This window comes from Amaranthus tricolor, chromosome 4, assembly GCF_026212465.1.
Source record: "Amaranthus tricolor cultivar Red isolate AtriRed21 chromosome 4, ASM2621246v1, whole genome shotgun sequence".
Classification (NCBI taxonomy): Eukaryota; Viridiplantae; Streptophyta; class Magnoliopsida; order Caryophyllales; family Amaranthaceae; genus Amaranthus; species Amaranthus tricolor.
Genome location: NC_080050.1, coordinates 1,861,500 through 1,881,287, shown reverse-complemented (window position 1 = coordinate 1,881,287; position 19,788 = coordinate 1,861,500). Strand labels below are relative to the sequence as shown.

Genomic DNA, 19,788 nt, shown 5'->3' with positions numbered 1-19,788 from the left:
TATTATATAATTAAAATAATACCCACTATCACCAAAGATTCTCTTTTTCTTAATCTTTGTGAAATACCCAAATAGGAAGAACAAATAGGAACGGAGGGAGTAATACTTATCAAAAGCTTCTATTAATTTGTCCCAACATCACAAAATCACAAAAATACATAAAAGTAATACATATTACCTTCAATTTCATCCCCAACACAAACCCTAACTTATTCATTTTCAAATCTCTTTTTTAACACTTACCCATTACAAATTCTATCAAGATATAAACTAATTTAAATTAAGATTCATGAATATACTCAAACTTTAAAGATTAAAATCCCTAATTTAAAATAAGGATGAAAAAGCTCATAAAAATGGAGGAGAGAGAAGAGGGGGAGGGGGGGAGGGACACCCACCGGCTGCTGGTGGCTGATAGTGGTGTCGGTTGCTGGTGGTGGTGGTTTAGTGTTGTGAGGGAGGGAGATGAAGGAAAGAGAAGAGTAAAGGAAGGTTATGGAAGGTGAGAAAAAAAAGTCAGGAGTGTTTACTTTTAAATTAAAAAACCCCACTCATACTACTTGTGTATATTATCTACAAGATCCAAAAATAACCCTAATCCATACTAACTTTGATTTATTTTAATAATAATATTAATAATCAAAATAATAATAATAATAGTTATTGACTACTTATAAAAAAAAAATAAAAAAAATATATATATCTAAAGGCTATGCAATTAGTTGACAATAAATATATTAAATCATTTTTTTTAAATTATTTTAAAAAATTTACAATATTAACGTAATAAATTACGGGGTGTTACAGTTGAAGTTTTCTTTTAGAGAATGAGAAAGACCTCAAGTTGGTGGACTTGTTATGTTTGATTGGGTTCATGACAAAGATGTTTGTTTGGATCTCACTGTTGTTTCCCTTTTGTTGACAAATACGTCTCTTATTGGGCTCATGGTACTTTGTTTGCTAATGTTGTAGAAAGGAAGAAGAAAAAGTACACTGTGAAGAGTACCAATATAAATTTATTCATTTTGCTTGCTTCATGGTTGGGGACTTGGGGTGTTGGAAGGAGAAGCATTTGATATGCTTTTGAGGATTTCTTTGTTTTCTTTAAATACATTTCTAGTTGTATTAAGTCTAGGACTTACATTTTTAATACATTAGCTTTTTACATTTCAAAAGATGTAGAAGTTCAACTTATTACTCGATACCATACCAAGTTTTTGGAAGTTCCCTTATAAAGGTATCAATGTATCATCAATTTGATTAAAAATAAAAAATAATCTAACTACAAAATTTAATTTCTAAAATTAAATAGGCTTACTAATCTACCCTAAGCACTTAATTTTCGTAATTTAGTTAAAAGTACTACTCCTGCCCAACATGACTAGTCTATTCGTGACAATATTTTTTTTGTAAGTCTCAATTTTTGTTTTTTAATGTGGTAGACAAAATATTTTTTAATACATATTTGATGACTTTGACCATTCAATTTTTCTACGTGGTAAACAAAATAAAAGTTTTTTTTTATAACTTTATGCTATTTTTATCCAACGTAATAACATTTTTTTAAAAAAAACAAACGTCGTGATCATCCAAAGTGACTACATATTTTGAAACTCGGTCAAAATAAGTACTTGATTTAACCAAAAACTTGACATTTGTCCACGACATGGAAAAATTAAAAGCTAAAGGTCAACAAACGAATTTAAAAAATATATGTAAAAATCAGAAACTCAGGGTTACCAATGAAATTTCCCAAAATTTTTATTCTATACTATTGGCTGGCCCAATATACACTTTCTGTCTTAAATTGATCACTTATAACATTAAAGTGGTCACTTATAGTGTTAAAATAATCATTTTTATATTTTTAAAGTGATTACTTATAACCTTAAAACAATCATTTTAAATAAATAAATTAATTATATAAACCCGTCTTATAATGAGATAGTCTCCTACAACACGAGCTATAAACACGAATTATACTACTCCATTGATTAAAACCTCTGGAGTTGTTGCAAAATCGAAAAATTAAGAATAGTGTCCTTTCTTCAAATCCTTCGTCTCTCTCCCTCTCTCCCTCCTGCAAAAGAACCCGAGCAAATAAAATTGTGATTTGTTCAAGCAATCCGTCTAGACTGTAGAAGTATCCTCAAGCAATCCACTGCCCGACCCTTCTTCCCAAAATTCTTCCCACTGTATAAAATCTTTTCGTCTAAGTCTTCAACTAATTTTTGCCTGGTTATCTCCAAGGTAAGTCATTTATTACAAATTTGGCTATAAGTAATCAAATTCTGCTTTGATTTCCAGTAATTTCATCCAAATTCATGACATTTTCCCTGTTGGTGATAATTTCGGGATTTTATATTCAATAATTATTCAACTAAACAAGATGGATGGTGGACATGTAATTTATTTTAAATTATAATAAAAATTTCTAATTTAGTCTATATTTGTAACTGTAGTATTGATAAGTTGGTAATTCAAATGCACCCATGTGAAGTTTTTGCATATTTCAAATCAAATTGTAGATGATGGTGATTTTTGTTAGGTTTTTTTGCTCCCCAATTTGTGCATGTTATGAATTTTATCGCTTTGATCACTAATTAGATGGTGTTGGAGTCGGTTCGATGGAAGTAATTCGCTTCCCCATTAGCACAATCATGCCACTGAATTATGTGAATTTGAAATGTTCTGAAATTCTGAATTGATGGGCAGATGGAGAAACAGCAAACTGGTGGAGGTGATAGTAACAAAGGGAGGAACTTTGAGGTGGATCCTAATCTTCCTAAATGGGCCTGTCAGAACTGCCATCATCCTCTCTCCATTGTTGGCGTTGTCGATTCTTTTGGTTAGGGTTCCTTCTCTTTTCCTGTATGTTCTAACTCTGTATATTTGTTGATTGAAAGATAGGGTTTGCAATTGAATGTTTTGTTGACTAGGTTTAGATGTGTTTGATACTTTTTTTTGTTTTGTTACATACCATTTATGCAATTTCGATACGTAAAGGGTTTATGATCTATTCAATTTCTTGTAAATGCTGGTAAAGTGTTGACTTGTGTCCTTCTTCTCGGAATTATGTGGGAGAATTGGGAATTATTGAGGTTTTCAAGAGGGTTGATCAGAAGATATCCAGAAGATTGAGTATAGTTTAGGTAGGATTTTGGATTGTGCTTCTATTTAAGCTTTGAGAGTTCGGTAGTAGAGTACCAGAGAGAGATTGAGTATGCGCCTCGTATGATAGTTTGATAAGGCTAGATTGAAAGTCATCATTTGAGTGAAATAGAGCAACAAGGAAAGCTTTTGTGAAAGCCAGGGCCCAGGAGTGTGGTTGTATTTGTGACAGAATCTTTCTTGCATTTCAAGCTTTTAATAAGTAGCAGAGAGTAAATTAAATTACCCTTGATATCAGTTTTGTTGTGTGTTTGACTGTTCAATATATGTTTGCCTATTCTTCTCCACTCGACTAAAAAAGAACTTCTGATCGTGTTTTGGTTAAATTAGATGTATATATGTGTTATTGCAGCGTTAAGTGATGTTGTGACAACTTGCAGGATTACAGAGTTCATCAATCCAGGGAACTGGTAGTGTATTGGCGTCCACACATATGGACCATTCATTTGTTGTGCTGAAATCTCAGACGCCAGGTGCCCCTTCACGTTCCCGTGTTGGTGCTATCCAGGCAGAGACATCTCCATTGGGAAAGATGATGGATGAATCATTTGTGGTCTTGCCTCCAACCCCTGCTTCTGTATATAGGAGTGAATCCCATGTAGATGGTGGTGTAACACACACACAATCTGCAGAAGGAAGTTCCGGTAGCCAATTAAACCCGAACACATCTGGGTTTCATTCAACTATAACCGTCCTTAAACGTGCATTTGACATTGTAACCTCACAGACCCAGGTGCGTTTAATGTATTGTTGATTATATGGGGTGGGATTGGTTCAGTGGTTGTTTACTTGTTTTATATTAGGATTCTCCTCACGTGGTTTGGTATTGCAGTTGTTGCATTTTATTTTGTTGGAAATCATTTGAATATTTTTCTATTTCCCTTTTAGAATTGATATAAATAATTTTCTCATTTCCACTTGCGTCTCTTCTCTTGGTATACTAGGTGGAGCAACCATTGTGCCTCGAGTGCATGAGGGAGGTGTCAGATAAGCTTGATAAGGAAGTTGAAGATGTCAACAGGGATATACAAGCTTATGAAGCTTGTCTTCAGCATTTGGAAGGTGAAGCTCGTGAAGTTCTTACTGAGGCGGACTTCCTCAAGGAAAAATTAAAGGTATTCTCCTAGGAAGTTGCTTTCCTGTATTTGATCTTTTACCTGGTTTTTACTAGTATGTCCTGGTCCGCTCGATTGTGATTCTTCGGTTTCTGTGGTATAAACTCTTTAATTTTCTTAGTGTGTTGCTTTTCAACTTATGACAAAAAATCGTCCATTTAATATTATAAATAGTCAGACAAGTCAGTGATGTTTTTGCTGACATATAGTTGTCTCTTTAGCATATGAATCTACTTAACTTGAATTACTTCATGAATTTGCTCAATAATTCATACTGAGTATTGGTCTTTCAACTGAGTTTCCTCTTTTACTGAATAAGATCGAGGAGGAAGAAAGGAAGCTTGAAGCTGCAATTGAAGAAACTGAGAAGCAGTGCTCCAAAGTAAATGCTGAACTGAAAGAATTGGAAACGAAGTCTAGCCGTTTTAAAGAGTTGGAAGAAAGGTAAACTAAGCTCATTTTTTCCATACACCACGAAGCTGAACGATTTCATGGAAGTGAACGACTGTTATTTGCCCATTGTTCATTTGCTCTGTTTCAGGTACTGGCACGAGTTCAATAATTTCCAGTTTCAATTAATATCACATCAGGTACACTGTATCGTACATATACCGCTTTTCATACCTATTCCTTGATATCCCTGGTGTATCATGATTCGTCAGTTAATTCACTTTTGAATTTGTGATTAGCTCAAAATGACCATAAATTCGCTTTTTTCAATCTGTAATTCGTGATGAGATTAGTGAATCATGTGACAATACTCAGTATATTCATGATTGTAGAGTTTTTTTGATTTTGCCTTTGGCATGCATACAATATATTTGTTTTTTTTTTTTGGAGTCAAAACGTTAAGCTTGCACAATCTCAGCTAGCACAAAAACGTAGTATAGATTATCCATTCATGATTTGGGATGTGCACATTTTAAAAGTGAACACGTGTGTAACTTTTTGAAAGTGAGCCATATGCATCTTAGATCTAAAAAAAATTCATTTTGGCAATAGGAAGAAAGAGATGCAATATTGGCAAAAATTGAGGTTTCACAGGCACATCTGGATTTGTTGAAGCGGACAAATGTGCTGAACGATGCCTTTCCTATTTGGCATGATGGCGAATTTGGGACAATAAATAATTTTCGACTTGGAAGACTCCCTAAAATTCCGGTATGAACTTCTAGCTGGCCGTTTTTCTTTCTTTCTTTCTGTTGAATGTGTTTATCATATTTCCAAATTTATAGTCCTTCATATCAGTAATTAGAGGCTGGATTATCTATGACCATTGACCATCACTTCAATGTTGGTGATCCATTTCTTGTTCTCTTTCCATTTGAGAAAGGCGTGCAAGGTGGAGTTTGTGGTTCCCATTGATGTATCAAACTTTTTTTAAGAAAAAAAAAAAAAAATCAAATTTGAGGTATTTGATGCCTCCAATCATATTCCTGAGGGTCATGATTCTTCTGACACCTGTTGAGTGCAATGTTGGTTCCATAACAGAGTCTCGGACTATAATAAACGAAGTTCTTTACCGCCTTTTGTCATCAATTTCTTTTTACCTTTTCATAGTATAGTAATAATGCAGATACAAGTAAGCGGTCTCATTAGGGTTTCCCTATCGGGAATAGAACTTCCAAATTTTTGTTTACAATTTTGGCAGATGGGTCTCAATTCTCATGCAATGTTGGAATTTGCTTGTAACGTGTTTAGCAGTCCTATATCAAGACCTTAAAAATTGTAGTGTTCTGTTTCTTGCCTCTTTAGCTGCGTGGAACTGTGAATGTGTTCTGCTTAATTATGATACATAAAAAGTCTTACCTGTCTGCTTAAATGAGGATTACAATTTTGCATTCGTTGGAGGTTTTCTTTTATCTTCCAGAAAAAGCTTTGGCTTATTTTATATTGGAGCAGAGCTTTGCTTAAACTTAGTATTGTCTTCTTGCATGTGTTAAACACACAGTAGTTTGATCCTATTTTATGCTGTGATTTTGATATCTTGTGCATTGAAGTAAACTATCATTGTTCATTTATTTATAGGTTGAGTGGGATGAAATAAATGCTGCTTGGGGCCAAGCCTGCCTTCTTCTCCACACAATGTGTCAATATTTCACTCCAAAATTTCAGTATCCTTTCCTTTGTTTTGTTGGTTCTTTACTTAGCTATTGGTGATATTTTCTTTAAAAAGTTATATCGTCACTATTTTACTATATTAGATTTCATATTCTACTAAGCAGTTATTGGGAAGTTATTGCTACTTATTGTGTCAAAGGTTGACATAGAAATATTCTCCTTTGAAAAAAAGACATTTGGAGCACTGTTGATAGTTTCGTTGCTGACTTGAATTTTTCTATGATAATGTCTATAGCTACGTGAGATAGAAAAGTAGTCTATCACTCTCTCTTTGGATAATAAGTTAAGATGCATCCTATCTGTTTTAGTTTTGAACCATTTGGTAGAAGTCTTGTCACAAAGTTTATCTTTAAAGTTTATGAGGTTTGAGATTCTACTGTGCAACTATTTGGAATGACCCGCCAATTATAGTACTTCGTATTCGTTTTTGTTTTTTAAAAGGAGAGACCTTGCTCTCCTCGTATTAGTTTTTTTAAAGGAGAGACATTCCTCTCCTTGTTCATAACACTCGTCTTGAATCAATCGGCTCTATAAACTGTTTCTATTAGCTTGTGACTTCGTAGGATTATCTATAAAATAAAAATCACTAAAAGTGAATAAGAGGGGATAGGATAAATATGCACAATCTTCGTTTCTTTGAGTTTGTCCCATCATCACAAAAGCTCTCACATGAATTTGGTGAATGGGTTAATCGCAAAGGGACACAGAGTATATCTTGAGACCGTTGATATCTCAGACGAGATATCATCTGTGATAAACGATTTGGTTGTCTTTATTCCAGTTCATTGGTAGCTTTTGTTAAAATTACCATGAAATGAAAGAAAAAACTCTGAGCCATTTCTAAATAGCTTTAGTTTCTTTGTCAGCAGTTTTGATCTGATAATTTTATTCAGTTTCACCTTAACCTTGTGATTTTCAGTTACAGGATAAAGATTCTTCCTATGGGAAGTTATCCACGAATTATGGATACAAGTAACAACACTTATGACCTGTAAGTAGAAACTAGAAACTGCCTTCTATTTTCTTTAGTCTAATCCTTAAATTTGGTATCCTATATATTCATTGATACATGTATCTTGTTTAGATTACATTTTTATTTATAAAAAAAGAAATAGGTCATGAAATTAAGTTCTAAATTTAGCTAGCATCTAAGTCATTAAGGTCAAGAAGAATGTCTTACGATATTATCCCTAATACTATGTTTGGATAATAATTTTGGAGAAGGAGGGAGGGGGGGGGGGGGGGGGGGGGCAGGGAGGGAACGGAAGGGAAGTAACTTTTGTTTGTATAGGTGGGAAGTGAAGGGAAAGGAAGGGAGATGAGAGTTTTCCTCTACATCTTTCCGTCTTTGGAGATATTGAGACCGTAACAAAATTATTCATCTAGTTCCTCCAATTCCCTCCCATTATGTTATCTAACCAAGGGATCCTTCATCTCCCCAAATCCCTCCCCTTCCTTTTCCTCTATTTCCTTCCATCCAAACTCACTCTTAAGAGTTTAGACGTGTTGAAGCCTGTAGGAGTTGGGATGAAAGTAATTTTTAAGTGGTAGATGGAGTGGGACAGTAATGTCTCTCAGACAATGCTTTGTGACTAGAAGACCAAGCTTTTGTGGGACACAGGTTGAGAGGATATCCCGGTTAATAACAAACGTTGGCTATCAAGACACATGAGCTGATGAACAACATTGAGTAAACCGCTAATGTCAAACCCTTTTTGAGCCGAATCCAAAAAGCAAATTAGCTGGCAAATTATTTTACACGAGTCAAACCTCTAACTGCTTGACTACTCATGTGTCTTGGCATTGCTTTGCAAATCAATCTGTAACTAACTTTAATTTCTCCATAGTTGATACTTGGTTCTCGTGGTCTTATTATAATCAGTTTATTATCTTTTGTTCCTTTGATAGGTTTGGGCCCGTAAACTTGTTCTGGAGCACTCGTTATGACAAAGCAATGACACTATACTTAACATGCTTAAAGGACTTTTCCGAGTTTGCCCGGATGAAGGATTTGGAGAACAACATACCTCCTGATAAGTGCTTCAAGCTGCCATATAGGTAAGCGTCTTTTCAGCATTAAGTCTTAAAAAATAGCTTTTGTGTTTGCATTTTTTGCACACTTAACGGCTTGTTGACTAATTGACTTGTCATTAGGGCTTATTATTGTAGTTAAAAACATAATTGATCGGTTAGTGGTGACCTTGGTTTGCTTTCAATGCTACTATCGCCCCTTCATAGTGGTCACTCAAGGCTTGTTTTGTTAGCAGAATTGAGTTAGTTATTTATCTATCTATATATTTATGGAAAAATTACCAGAATTAATACAATCTTTTGTTTATTTCCTTACAATAACACTAACTTTTGATTAACCATAGATAATACCAACTTAGGTAGTGTTTTCCTAAAATGTTAAAAATCCTATAGGAGATTATATGACAAAAAAAATTGGTAAATTAATTAATAAACTAAAGTTGTTATTATTATAGGAAAAAAATCCTCTTAAGTTGGTGTTATTCATGGTTAATCGAAAGTTGGTATTATTATAGGAAAATTAACTAAATGTTGTATTATTCACGGTAATTTTTCCTATATTTATTTATTATACATTTAGATTTCGTTGCGTGTTTTAGTGACAGAAACACCTTATGCTTGGTCGATACACATTAAGAACCATTCGGTGACTTCAGTGCATTTCTTTATATGCACCTAAACACTCGATGTGTCATTTGGTTTAGTCTTCGGACACTTTCTTTGCTTTTCATATATATAATGACAAAGTGGAAGCCTATTTCTGATCTATTGGTCTTATTTCTGATGTGCTTCTTTGACTTTACTAAATGTGGTGGAGCTTTGCTCATTTAAGCTGGGATTTTGATCTCGATATTGTTTTTACAGGATCGAAAATGATAAAGTGGAAGCCTATTCAATCACACAGAGCTTTAACAAACCAGAGAACTGGACCAAAGCTCTCAAATACACTCTATGCAACTTAAAATGGGCGCTCTATTGGTTTGTAGGTAACACGAGTTTTCAGCCTTTGTCTACTTCCTCGCAAGCTGATGTTCCGGCTGCAGGCACTTCATATGTGAAGCGCAGTAACAATTCCAAGTCTGATTCTCGAAATCCAACTGGTCAATGATTTTATCGTCTGCGGTTTTCTACACGTTTGTATATACAAATGAATTTTTGTTTATGTAGCTGATCTCTACCTGTGTATTTCTTTTGTACAGCTTTTGAATTTCGTATATCATACTTTAAATGAATTTTAAATGTTTTTTTTTCTTATCAACATACTAGACTGATTCCCACACCGAACATAATTTATGAATTTTTGAAGAAAATTTACTAATTATATCCATAACTAAGTTATTCACTTTTTGAATTGAAATATATATGTTAAATTAATTTAATTTGAAAACTGTTTTCATTGTTAGATTATAAAAATGTATTACTATTATAATCATGCATTAAAAATGGAATTTTTAGAGTGGGGTATTATTAAATATATTGGAAAAAATACAAAGAATATGATAGTATTATAAATAAGTTGAAAAAAATTATCTATGTAAAAATCATTCAATGAACAATGCAAATTAAAATATTTACTTCAAAAATAATAGGAAAACTTTTTAAAAAAATTTATTACTATTATATATATATATATATATATATATATATATATATATATATATATATATATATATATATATATATATATATATATATATATATATAGATTTAGGATCAAATGAGAAGAGGTCTTAAAATGAGAAAGGTAAGAAGTAATCTAAAGCATTCATTTTTTTTATCAACGGACAGATTTAATTTGTTTAAGTTGATAGTTGCACGCGGTTTTTTCATGTAATATGAACCGGTTTTTTATTGATTAACCGGTTCAATATATAAAGAATCTTTTTTTTTCTCTCTCCTGCTTTACTTTCTCGACATTTTCCTCCCGTTCCATCTTCAAGAATTTTCGTTTGAATCTGCATCTTCCTCCCGTTCTTCAACACTTAAAATTTTCGTTTGAATCTCGACATTTTCATTGTTCTTCAATCGTTCTTCGAATTTATTTCAGGTATTTCTTCAATAAAACTCAACAATGTCGACATTTTTGCTTGTTTTGTGTTGTTGTTTCAGTTCTTGAATTAGTATATAAAACTCAACCGTTCTTGATTTAAGGGTTTATTTTCTTCGATTTTTGGTGTTTATTTGAATATTACTCTAGTATTTGATATTTAGGGTTAAAATCTGTTGATCTTCATTCTGCGATTTTCTCTTGTTCTGCGATTTTACATTTTCATTCGATTTTTAGGGTTTTGATTTTTATTCTCGACATTTTCATTGTTCTTCAATCGTTCTTCGAATTTATTTCAGGTATTTCTTCAATAAAACTCAACAATGTCGACATTTTTGCTTGTTTTGTGTTGTTGTTTCAGTTCTTGAATTAGTATATAAAACTCAACCGTTCTTAATTTAAGGGTTTATTTTCTTCGAGTTTTGGTGTTTATTTGAATGTTACTCTAGTATTTGATATTTAGGGTTAAAATCTGTTGATCTTCATTCTGCGATTTTCTCTTGTTCTGCGATTTTACATTTTCATTCGATTTTTAGGGTTTTGATTTTTATTCTCGACATTTTGATTTTTATTCTGGTATTTGAGTATTATTCTGGTATTTGATTTTTTAGGGTTTTTCATTTGGTTTAATTATGTGATTTAAAATCTTTTATGATGATGACTTCAACTTCGATTATCACACTTTTTTTTAGTTGTCATGGCAAAAACAAGAGGTCGCAGTATTCCAGTTGATATTCCCTCCACTTCTAATTTACATTTGAATTCCAACACAAGAAAGAGAAGAGCTGAGGAAACTGACAATGTACAACAAAGGTCTGTAAGGTAATTTTATCGACTAGTATGTTGAATTCCAACATTGTAATTCCAACAAAGTATTCCAGGTCATCAACATTGTAATTATTCATAGTCATAGTATCCTTTATTGATAACATAGTATCTTTTTCTAAGAACATTGTATATTTTTTTTGTTGTTGCAGATTGAGATCTACTTTTCAAACAAAAAGTAGACCTTCTCAATTGATCAAAATGATGAAGGTTTTCACTGAGAAACAAAAAATCTCAGTGAGAGAGATTGGTTTTGGTGGCCTTCTTAGTTTAAAGTTATGTAGAAATCCATCTGCAATGCTTGGTTGGCTTGTAGATTGTTTTGATCCCGGTAGTTGTATGTTTTCAATAGACTCTTTGAAGTGCTTTCCGATTTCTGAACATGATGTATATGATGTTTTTTGTCTACCTCTGAACCCAAACAATGATGTAGAATTAGTTTCAAGGTGTGCGAATAAGTATAATCCTGATTTTCCCTTGAAACAAGAATTTAGATCCTTTTTTGGTTTTGAAGATACAAATGCAGCAATTCCTTTAGAATTGCTTGAACGAATGATCCCTAAGATGATTGATGGTGGGGATGAGTTCAAGCAACTTTTTGTTTTGCATGCTATTTCTTCTTTCTTAGCCCCTACTCAAAACAGAACAATAGACCTTAAGATTGTAAAGTCCATAGTAGATCCGAATAAGATTAGTACTTTTAATTGGTGTAAGTATGTTCTTGATCAGTTTTGTGACTCTGTTGTTAGATATCGTAAAGGAAAGTTGCAATTTTTTTCTGGATGCATTGTTTTGTTGGAAATTATTTATTTTCATCGTTTGAAATTCAAGAATATCTCTTTGCCATCCTCTTTACCTCTTATCTCTTATTGGACTGATAAGGATGTGTCAAAAAGAATTAAGGAGGAAACATCTGCTAATCATTTTGGCAGTGGTTTAATTTTGAGTATATATCCTGTGAGTGAAACAATGGTTTTTGAGTATGGTCAAGCTGTTGAGTTAAAGGTGAACAACGTTGATATTGGACAACCAAGTGTAAATGAAGAACCCTTCAGAGATCAAACAGTGCAAGACGATGATAAAATTGAGTTTCAGTTGCCGTTGAATGCAATGCGTAATTCTGATATACGCCGATTAGCTGAGGATGTAAGTATGATCTTACTTATTTATGTTGCCTTCAACATTATATTTTTTAATAATAACAAATATTTTTTTTTGAAGACAGTAGCATTCACTTTTGCAACAAAGATTTTTCAAATTCCAAAACAGAACACAGTAGCTATACATAGTCATAGTAACTTTTAATCACAACATAGTATCTTTTTCTAAGAACATAGTAACATTCACTTTTGCAATAAATATTTTTCAAAATTTCAAAACAGAACACAGTAGCTTTTGGAAAATAATCATAACATAGTATTTTTTTTATAATGTCATAGTTACTTTCTTTTGAACAACATTTAACTTTATCTTTACTTATTTTTGTAGGAAATATGTGAGTTGCTGATGCTCATGAGGAGGGACACTCAAGTTGTCTCTGAGTTTTACATGGAGAAAATTAAATTGTTCTTAGAACAAAAACGTTCATTTTCTTCTCCTCCTGTCCCTTTTCCTGATGTTCCTTCTACCTCATCCACACCTTTTTCTGAAACCCAAAGTTTTTTTATGAATCCTACCGTGCTGAATACAATTGATGAAATAGTTGACACAGTTAAATGGGTTTCCTCTATTCCAAGGATGGTGAATGAGGTTTTTGTTGCTGATGAGGGTAATGTAGATGTTGTTAATGATGTACTGGATGAGGTTGAATTGGAACAAGTTAATGATGTGGCAAATAATGTCACTGTTTTCGAAAGCCATGGTTATGAGAATGTATTGATACATGGCAGGGCAAAGTGTTCCATTCCTTTTAGAGGTGTGAATGACAAATTTACGTATGTTTCACATCTGATGAAATCAAACAAAAAATATATGAGAACACTTGGTTCGTTACTTCAAGAATCAGTTGACTATTGTTTTGTTTCTGATAAATGTTTCGACAATAGGTGAGTCTTTTTTTTTGTTTTTTTTTTTTGTGATTTTTGTTTTTTATTATACTTATTTTATTCTTTTTATTTGACAGTGAATTGCTTGTGAATTTTGAGGACAATTTGAGAATTCAAAGGGAAGAGTTTTATACTCTAGGGGATCCCTCAAAGTGTACTCATGTTTCTGTTGTGGATTGTTGGTGTTTATTACTCAATGAAAATGAAAAGAACAAAGAATCTTCCAAAAAGTTCTTTTTTAATGCTAGTTCTAGTGTACGTTTTTTGTCATTTTTATTCTAAATAACTTTTCTTTTATTTTGAACTATTTTTAGTTATTTCATTGTTTATTTTTACAGCTAGCTTTGTTGGATTTTAATAATAGTGGTGGTTCTCAACAAATTGATTTAATTTATGATTCTTGGGTCAAATGGGTGGATTTCAACCAAGTTGATTTGTCTAAGTTTGATCTGGTAAGATATTTTTTTAATGATTGATTGACTTATATAGTCACTATTTTAGTTATTATAGCTACTAATAGGTAGTTAGTACTTGTGCAGTCACTTTTTTTTAGATATATTTATTGATTCAGTGATATATAATATACATATTGTTGTTCCGATACTGAAGGGCAGTCAGTACTTCTTACTTCTTTTGAATATGAAGTTAAGAATAGTGCAATGGATTGACAATGTGAACCATACTGCTATTTCAGAAGAAGAAATTAGAAAGCTAGGTGACACTATGGTATGTGTAGCATTTTATTATCCTGAAAAACCTTTTGCCTATGTTGCTATGATTATGAAATATTTATTAATAAATATTTAAATGAAACTTTTGTAGAAAGATTTGCTGTCAACAATTTTTGATGATAAGATGCAAGCTACTGATGTTATTCCATTATGGAAAATGGAACGAGTTCCCACTGATTGGAAAACGACTGCTAGGACTAACATTGAAAGTGATGTATTCATGATGATGAGCATGCTGTTTTTTGAGGGAACAGTTGATTTCCAGTGTCCAATATTGAATGCAGTTACGATTTTTCTTCTTAATATTATCTTTAAATGTATTTTTTTGAATGACATTCTAATTAAAAGATTCAAACTAAATGTATTTTCTTTTTATGTAGGCTCCATTGAGACATGTTGCAAGAGCTAAGATTGCTGGATCTTTGGTGTTATCTGATTTGAACAAACAAAGATCTAAAGTTTTAGAAGAGGTGTCCAATTTTAAGGATAAAAGACGCTCCATTGGCAAACAAGTTTCTATCAGAAGATTAAAGATTCGTTAATGTGAAGTACAAGATGAAGTTGTGAAGTTTTTAGTTGTACAAACATTTGATGGAACATAGTAGATAATCTAATTACTGTAGTTACTAGATAATCTAATTACTAGATAATCTAATTACTGTAATAATGTGAAGTTTTTTCATGAATATTTGTATAGTATTGGTGTCAAAAATCCGGTTTTGTCTTGATTGGAGCAGATAAGGTATTCATTTGTACGGTCCTCGGTTCAATTCTGGTTTGGCCCATCTTTTTCCCTCACCCTCTCCTGCAATTTAAAAAAGTAAAAGAAAAAAAAAAAAACTTTTGGTGTCTAAGTTAATGGCAATCTGTGAATTTATGATCATATCAAGGGATAAGCTGATTAGTGTGTATGCTAGATTGATACTATATGAAAATAACGAGTTCGATTTTATCAATCCGATTTTGAATTTTCTGCATATATTCATATCAAATCCATGTGATGTAAATATCAAGTGAGATAGTGATTAAGAAACCAAAACGGTTAACATCAGTTGTGTGGAATCATTTTGAAAGGGTGAAGAACGCTGATATATGTTATGCTGATATTTTTGCAACAAAGATTTTTCAGACTTACAAAAGTGAAGACAATAGCTATACATAGTCATAGTAACTTTTAATCACAACATAGTATCTTTTTTTAAGAACATAGTATCATTCACTTTTGCAACAAAAGTTTTTTCAAATTTACAAAACAGAAGACAGTAGCTATACATAGTCATAGTAACTTTTAATAATAACATAGTATCTTTTCCTAAGAACATAGTAGCTATACAAAAGATTTTTCAAAATTACAAAACAGAAGACAATAGCTTTCCATAGTCAATCTGTTCTTAAGCATCAATTTTTAATCTCTTCATCTATGTGTTCTTCAGCATCAATTTTTCTGCATAACAAAAATTTTGCACTTTCATTTACATAATCAAATTATTAAATAAGGATACAATAAAATATAAGCAAATTATATATATTTTATACCTTAAGTGGGGTATCTTTTGTTGATGGGCAATTTCGACTATCATGATAATCAAATTTACCACAAGTTTTGCACCTTCTTTTGGGCTTCTTGCTTTGCTCAATAGTTTGTTCCTTTTCCCCAATTATTCTTTGTCTTTTTCCTTTGTACTTTGATTGGATTGGGTTTTGTATTTCCATTGTCGAAGATGAACTTGTGCCTACTAACAATTCGATTTGTTGTTCTTTAGTAATGTCCACCCTCACATCATCACTTTCCTCCAATTTTCTACTAATATCTTTTAGGTTTTGTAAAAGTGATTGTAAATCACTCTCACTCCGTTGAGCTAAACCTACACAATTGAATATTTCACACCAAACTTCCCCCAACAACTTCCCCACGTTGTTACACTTTTTGCTCTCTTCAATCAGATTCCCATGCAAATCAAAAATAGGCTTCTTTAATGCTAGCTTCGTCCAACGATCTAAAACATATTGCTTTGGTATTTGTGTTATTTGTCTTGCACTCATAACACAAATCGCATGGGAACATAATATTCCTATCCTTTTAAATAACTTGCAATCACAATCTACCTTCAACTCGTCAATCGAACTTCCCAGTATAAATTTCACCTTGTACATCTTACTTACCGTTGAGTCCAAAACAGTTATACTTTCCACACTTTCAATCTTTTCAATATTTTGAATATAAGTTTTGAAACAAGACTTATAAACTTCATTTTGAAAAAGAAATTTTTTTTTCTAGTATAGACTTCACCGGCATGTTTTTCAATCGGCAATGGTGTTTTATATTGTGGGTTTGTGTGAAGTGATTCAGCATTGAGCTTATCTTGTTTGTACCTCTGTGCATCCATTGCACTTTCATAACTCATATAAAATTCAACAAGTGTCATGTGAGGGTTTGAAAAATGGTTGAAGAAACTATTAACACTTTCCGATCGGGATGTAGTTCTCAAAATCCCCCCCAATGGGATATCCCTAAAATATGCGGGTATCCATTGATCTCGTATACTAAATATACTAGTAAACCATTTATCTGTTTGAAGATTGTATTTGGTCATAATTCCCTCCCATTTTTCCTCAAATTCATTTTCTTCTTGATCAATATTCCACACACACCCATTTAATTCTTTCAAAAAATCTTCATTTTTGTTCAATTCCGGTCCAACTTTATCAGTCACTTTACTCATGATGTGCCACATGCAAAGTTTGTGTATTGTGTGTGGAAATACATTTTTAATCGCAATTTTCATTGCAGGGTCTTGATCAGTTATCAAATATGTTGGCATACAATCCCCCATACAATGTAAAAAAGTTCTAAATAACCACTCAAAAGATTTACTATCTTCCTTAGCTAATAAACCTATACTAAATGTAATACAAGACTTATGATGATCTACACCAGTAAAAGGGGCTAAAACCATGCTATACTTATTGGTGTTATAAGTACAATCAAAAGTAACCATTTCTCCAAATAAACAATAATTCTTTCTACTTATCGCATCGGCCCAAAATAAACGTGAAATGTGGTCCTCCTCATCTAAAGCATAATCAAAATAAAACCCCGTGTAAATATCTCTTTTTCTGATAAAATTCTCGATCAACATCTTCCCATCATCTCCTTTAATATATGTTTTCAAATCCCTATGGAAATTCTTAAAATCTTGCATTGTCACTCCCACATTCTCATAACCCCCGACATTTTCCTTAAACAATCTAAAGGATTTAAACGGTCCTATATTAACCCGTGCATTCTTAGATATGAAATTTTTGTGCAACAAAGTCATTTTCCTATTACCCAATAAAAATTGACGCGATGTAGGGCTAACTAGACAATGATTGTGCGCCTCTTCGAATTTTAAAACATGGTATGTTCTCTTCGCTATGTCATATTTCAAAATCAATCTAGCTTTACAACCAATTCTTTTGGTTGATCTCTTATAACGTGCAACAACATCTGCGCTTTTCTTAGGTTTAGGTTTTATGATACCCTCCCTACTACAAACAAAATATTTTAAAAAAACAATACCCTTTTTTTTGTAGGTAGTAGATGAACGTATATCATAACCGCAAATTTCAGCATATTTACCATAAAAATCTAAGGCTTTCTCTAAGTTTTCAAAAGCCATACCAACAAATGGCTTTTTATCAAACTCACAATGACGAATCCACAGTGTTGAACCATTTGGGGTAACTTGTGTAATAGTTCTTGGAGTTTGAGTCCCTGTATAACAATCCAAAGTTTTTCCAAAATTAAAAAAAGAAGACAGTAGCTATGCATTGTCATAGTAACTTTCAATCACAACATAGTATCTTTTTTTAAGAACATAGTAGCATTCACCTTGGCAATAAAGATTTTCAATATTACAAAAAAAAGACAGTAGCTATACATTGTCATAGTAACTTTCAATCACAAAATAGTATCTTTTTCTAAGAACATAGTAGCATTAACCTTGGCAACAAAGATTTTCAATATTACAAAAAAAAGACAGTAGCTATACATTGTCATAGTAACTTTTAATCACAACATAGTATCTTTTTTTAGAAACATAGTAGCATTCACCTTGGCAACAAAGATTTTCAATATTACAAAAAAAAGACAGTAGCTATACATTGTCATAGTAACTTTCAATCACAACATAGTATCTTTTTCTAAGAACATAGTAGCATTCACCTTGGCAACAAAGATTTTCAATATTACAAAAAAAAGACAGTAGCTATACATTGTCATAGTAACTTTTAATCACAACATAGTATCGTTTTTTAAGAACATAGTAGCATTCACCTTGGCAACAAAGATTTTCAATATTACAAAAAAAAAGACAGTAGCTATACATTGTCATAGTAACTTTTAATCACAACATAGTATCTTTTTCTAAGAACATAGTAGCATTCACCTTGGCAACAAAGATTTTTCAAACTTACAAAAGAGAAGACAGTAGCTATACATTGTCATAGTAACTTTTAATCACAACATAGTATCTTTTTCTAAGAACATAGTAGCATTCACCTTGGCAACAAAGATTTTTCAAACTTACAAAAGAGAAGACAGTAGCTATACATTGTCATAGTAACTTTTAATCACAACATAGTATCTTTTTCTAAGAACATAGTAGCATTCACCTTGGCAACAAAGATTTTCAAACTTACAAAAGAGAAGACAGTAGCTATACATTGTCATAGTATTTTTCAATCACAACATAGTATCTTTTTTTAAGAACACAGTAGCATTCACCTTGGCAACAAAGATTTTTCAAAGTTACAAAAGAGAAGACAGTAGCTATACATTGTCATAGTAACTTTTAATCACAACATAGTATCTTTTTTTAAGAACATAGTAGCATTCACCTTGGCAACAAAGATTTTCAAATTTACAAAAAAAAGACAGTAAATGTGCACAATCATAACTTAGTATTTTTTTTTTGAAGAACATAATAACATTACCTTCTGAAAATTCTTTTTCATTGTTGGAAGTTTTTGGTGAATCTTCCATATTAAGCACTTTTTGTAAATCTCAATCTGAGTCTGTTAATCAAAATCAACAAAGAAAACGAAAATGAAAATCTGACACTGAGTTTTGAAGATACATAAATCCTAAAATGTAAATCTTCAATTAGCATACCTTAATTCAAGGGAAGAAGAAGATTCAAATCAAGATCTGAGTCTGTAAATCAAAATTGTAACACCCCGATATTTTCCCGATATTTTCTTCCCGATATATTTAATAATTCATTAATAATATTATTTCTATATATATATATATATATATATATATATATATATATATATATATTATTTATTATTGGGCTTGGTCATGAGATTTGCAATCCTTTTTGGCAATTAGAATTATTTGGGCCCAAACTTTTCCTTAACCCATCTTTTATTTTCAAAAAATAAAAAAAATAAAAAAAAGGAGGGACTCTTGGTGGAGCTTGTAACTCCCTTAGGGTAATGAAGGATCAAGGCATTAATTCCATATAATTAACCCTTCTTAATTCCTAAATTATTTTCATATTGACATCCTTTCAAAATTTCTCCTAATTCACATTCCTAACTTCATCATTTGGTGTTTTCCTTTACAATTGTAAGTGTAATTCTTAATCTATGTTGAATCTTAAGTTTTAATTTAAAATTCTATGATTATTATATGTTTTATCTTATAATTCATG

General features: G+C 32.0%; 1 protein-coding gene across 1 annotated transcript; it reads left to right on the top strand.

Annotated features, from left to right (window-relative positions):
- The first annotated feature begins 1,974 nt into the window (after nt 1-1,974).
- Nucleotides 1,975-9,696, top strand: LOC130809608 (beclin-1-like protein). Its single transcript, XM_057675341.1, has 11 exons — nt 1,975-2,250; nt 2,716-2,848; nt 3,552-3,904; nt 4,116-4,286; nt 4,606-4,730; nt 4,828-4,876; nt 5,289-5,447; nt 6,315-6,400; nt 7,327-7,398; nt 8,316-8,465; nt 9,303-9,696. The coding sequence occupies exons 2-11, from the start codon at nt 2,716-2,718 to the stop codon at nt 9,544-9,546; spliced, it is 1,542 nt and encodes a 513-aa protein (XP_057531324.1). The 5' UTR covers nt 1,975-2,250; the 3' UTR covers nt 9,547-9,696.
- The last annotated feature ends 10,092 nt before the right edge of the window (nt 9,697-19,788 follow it).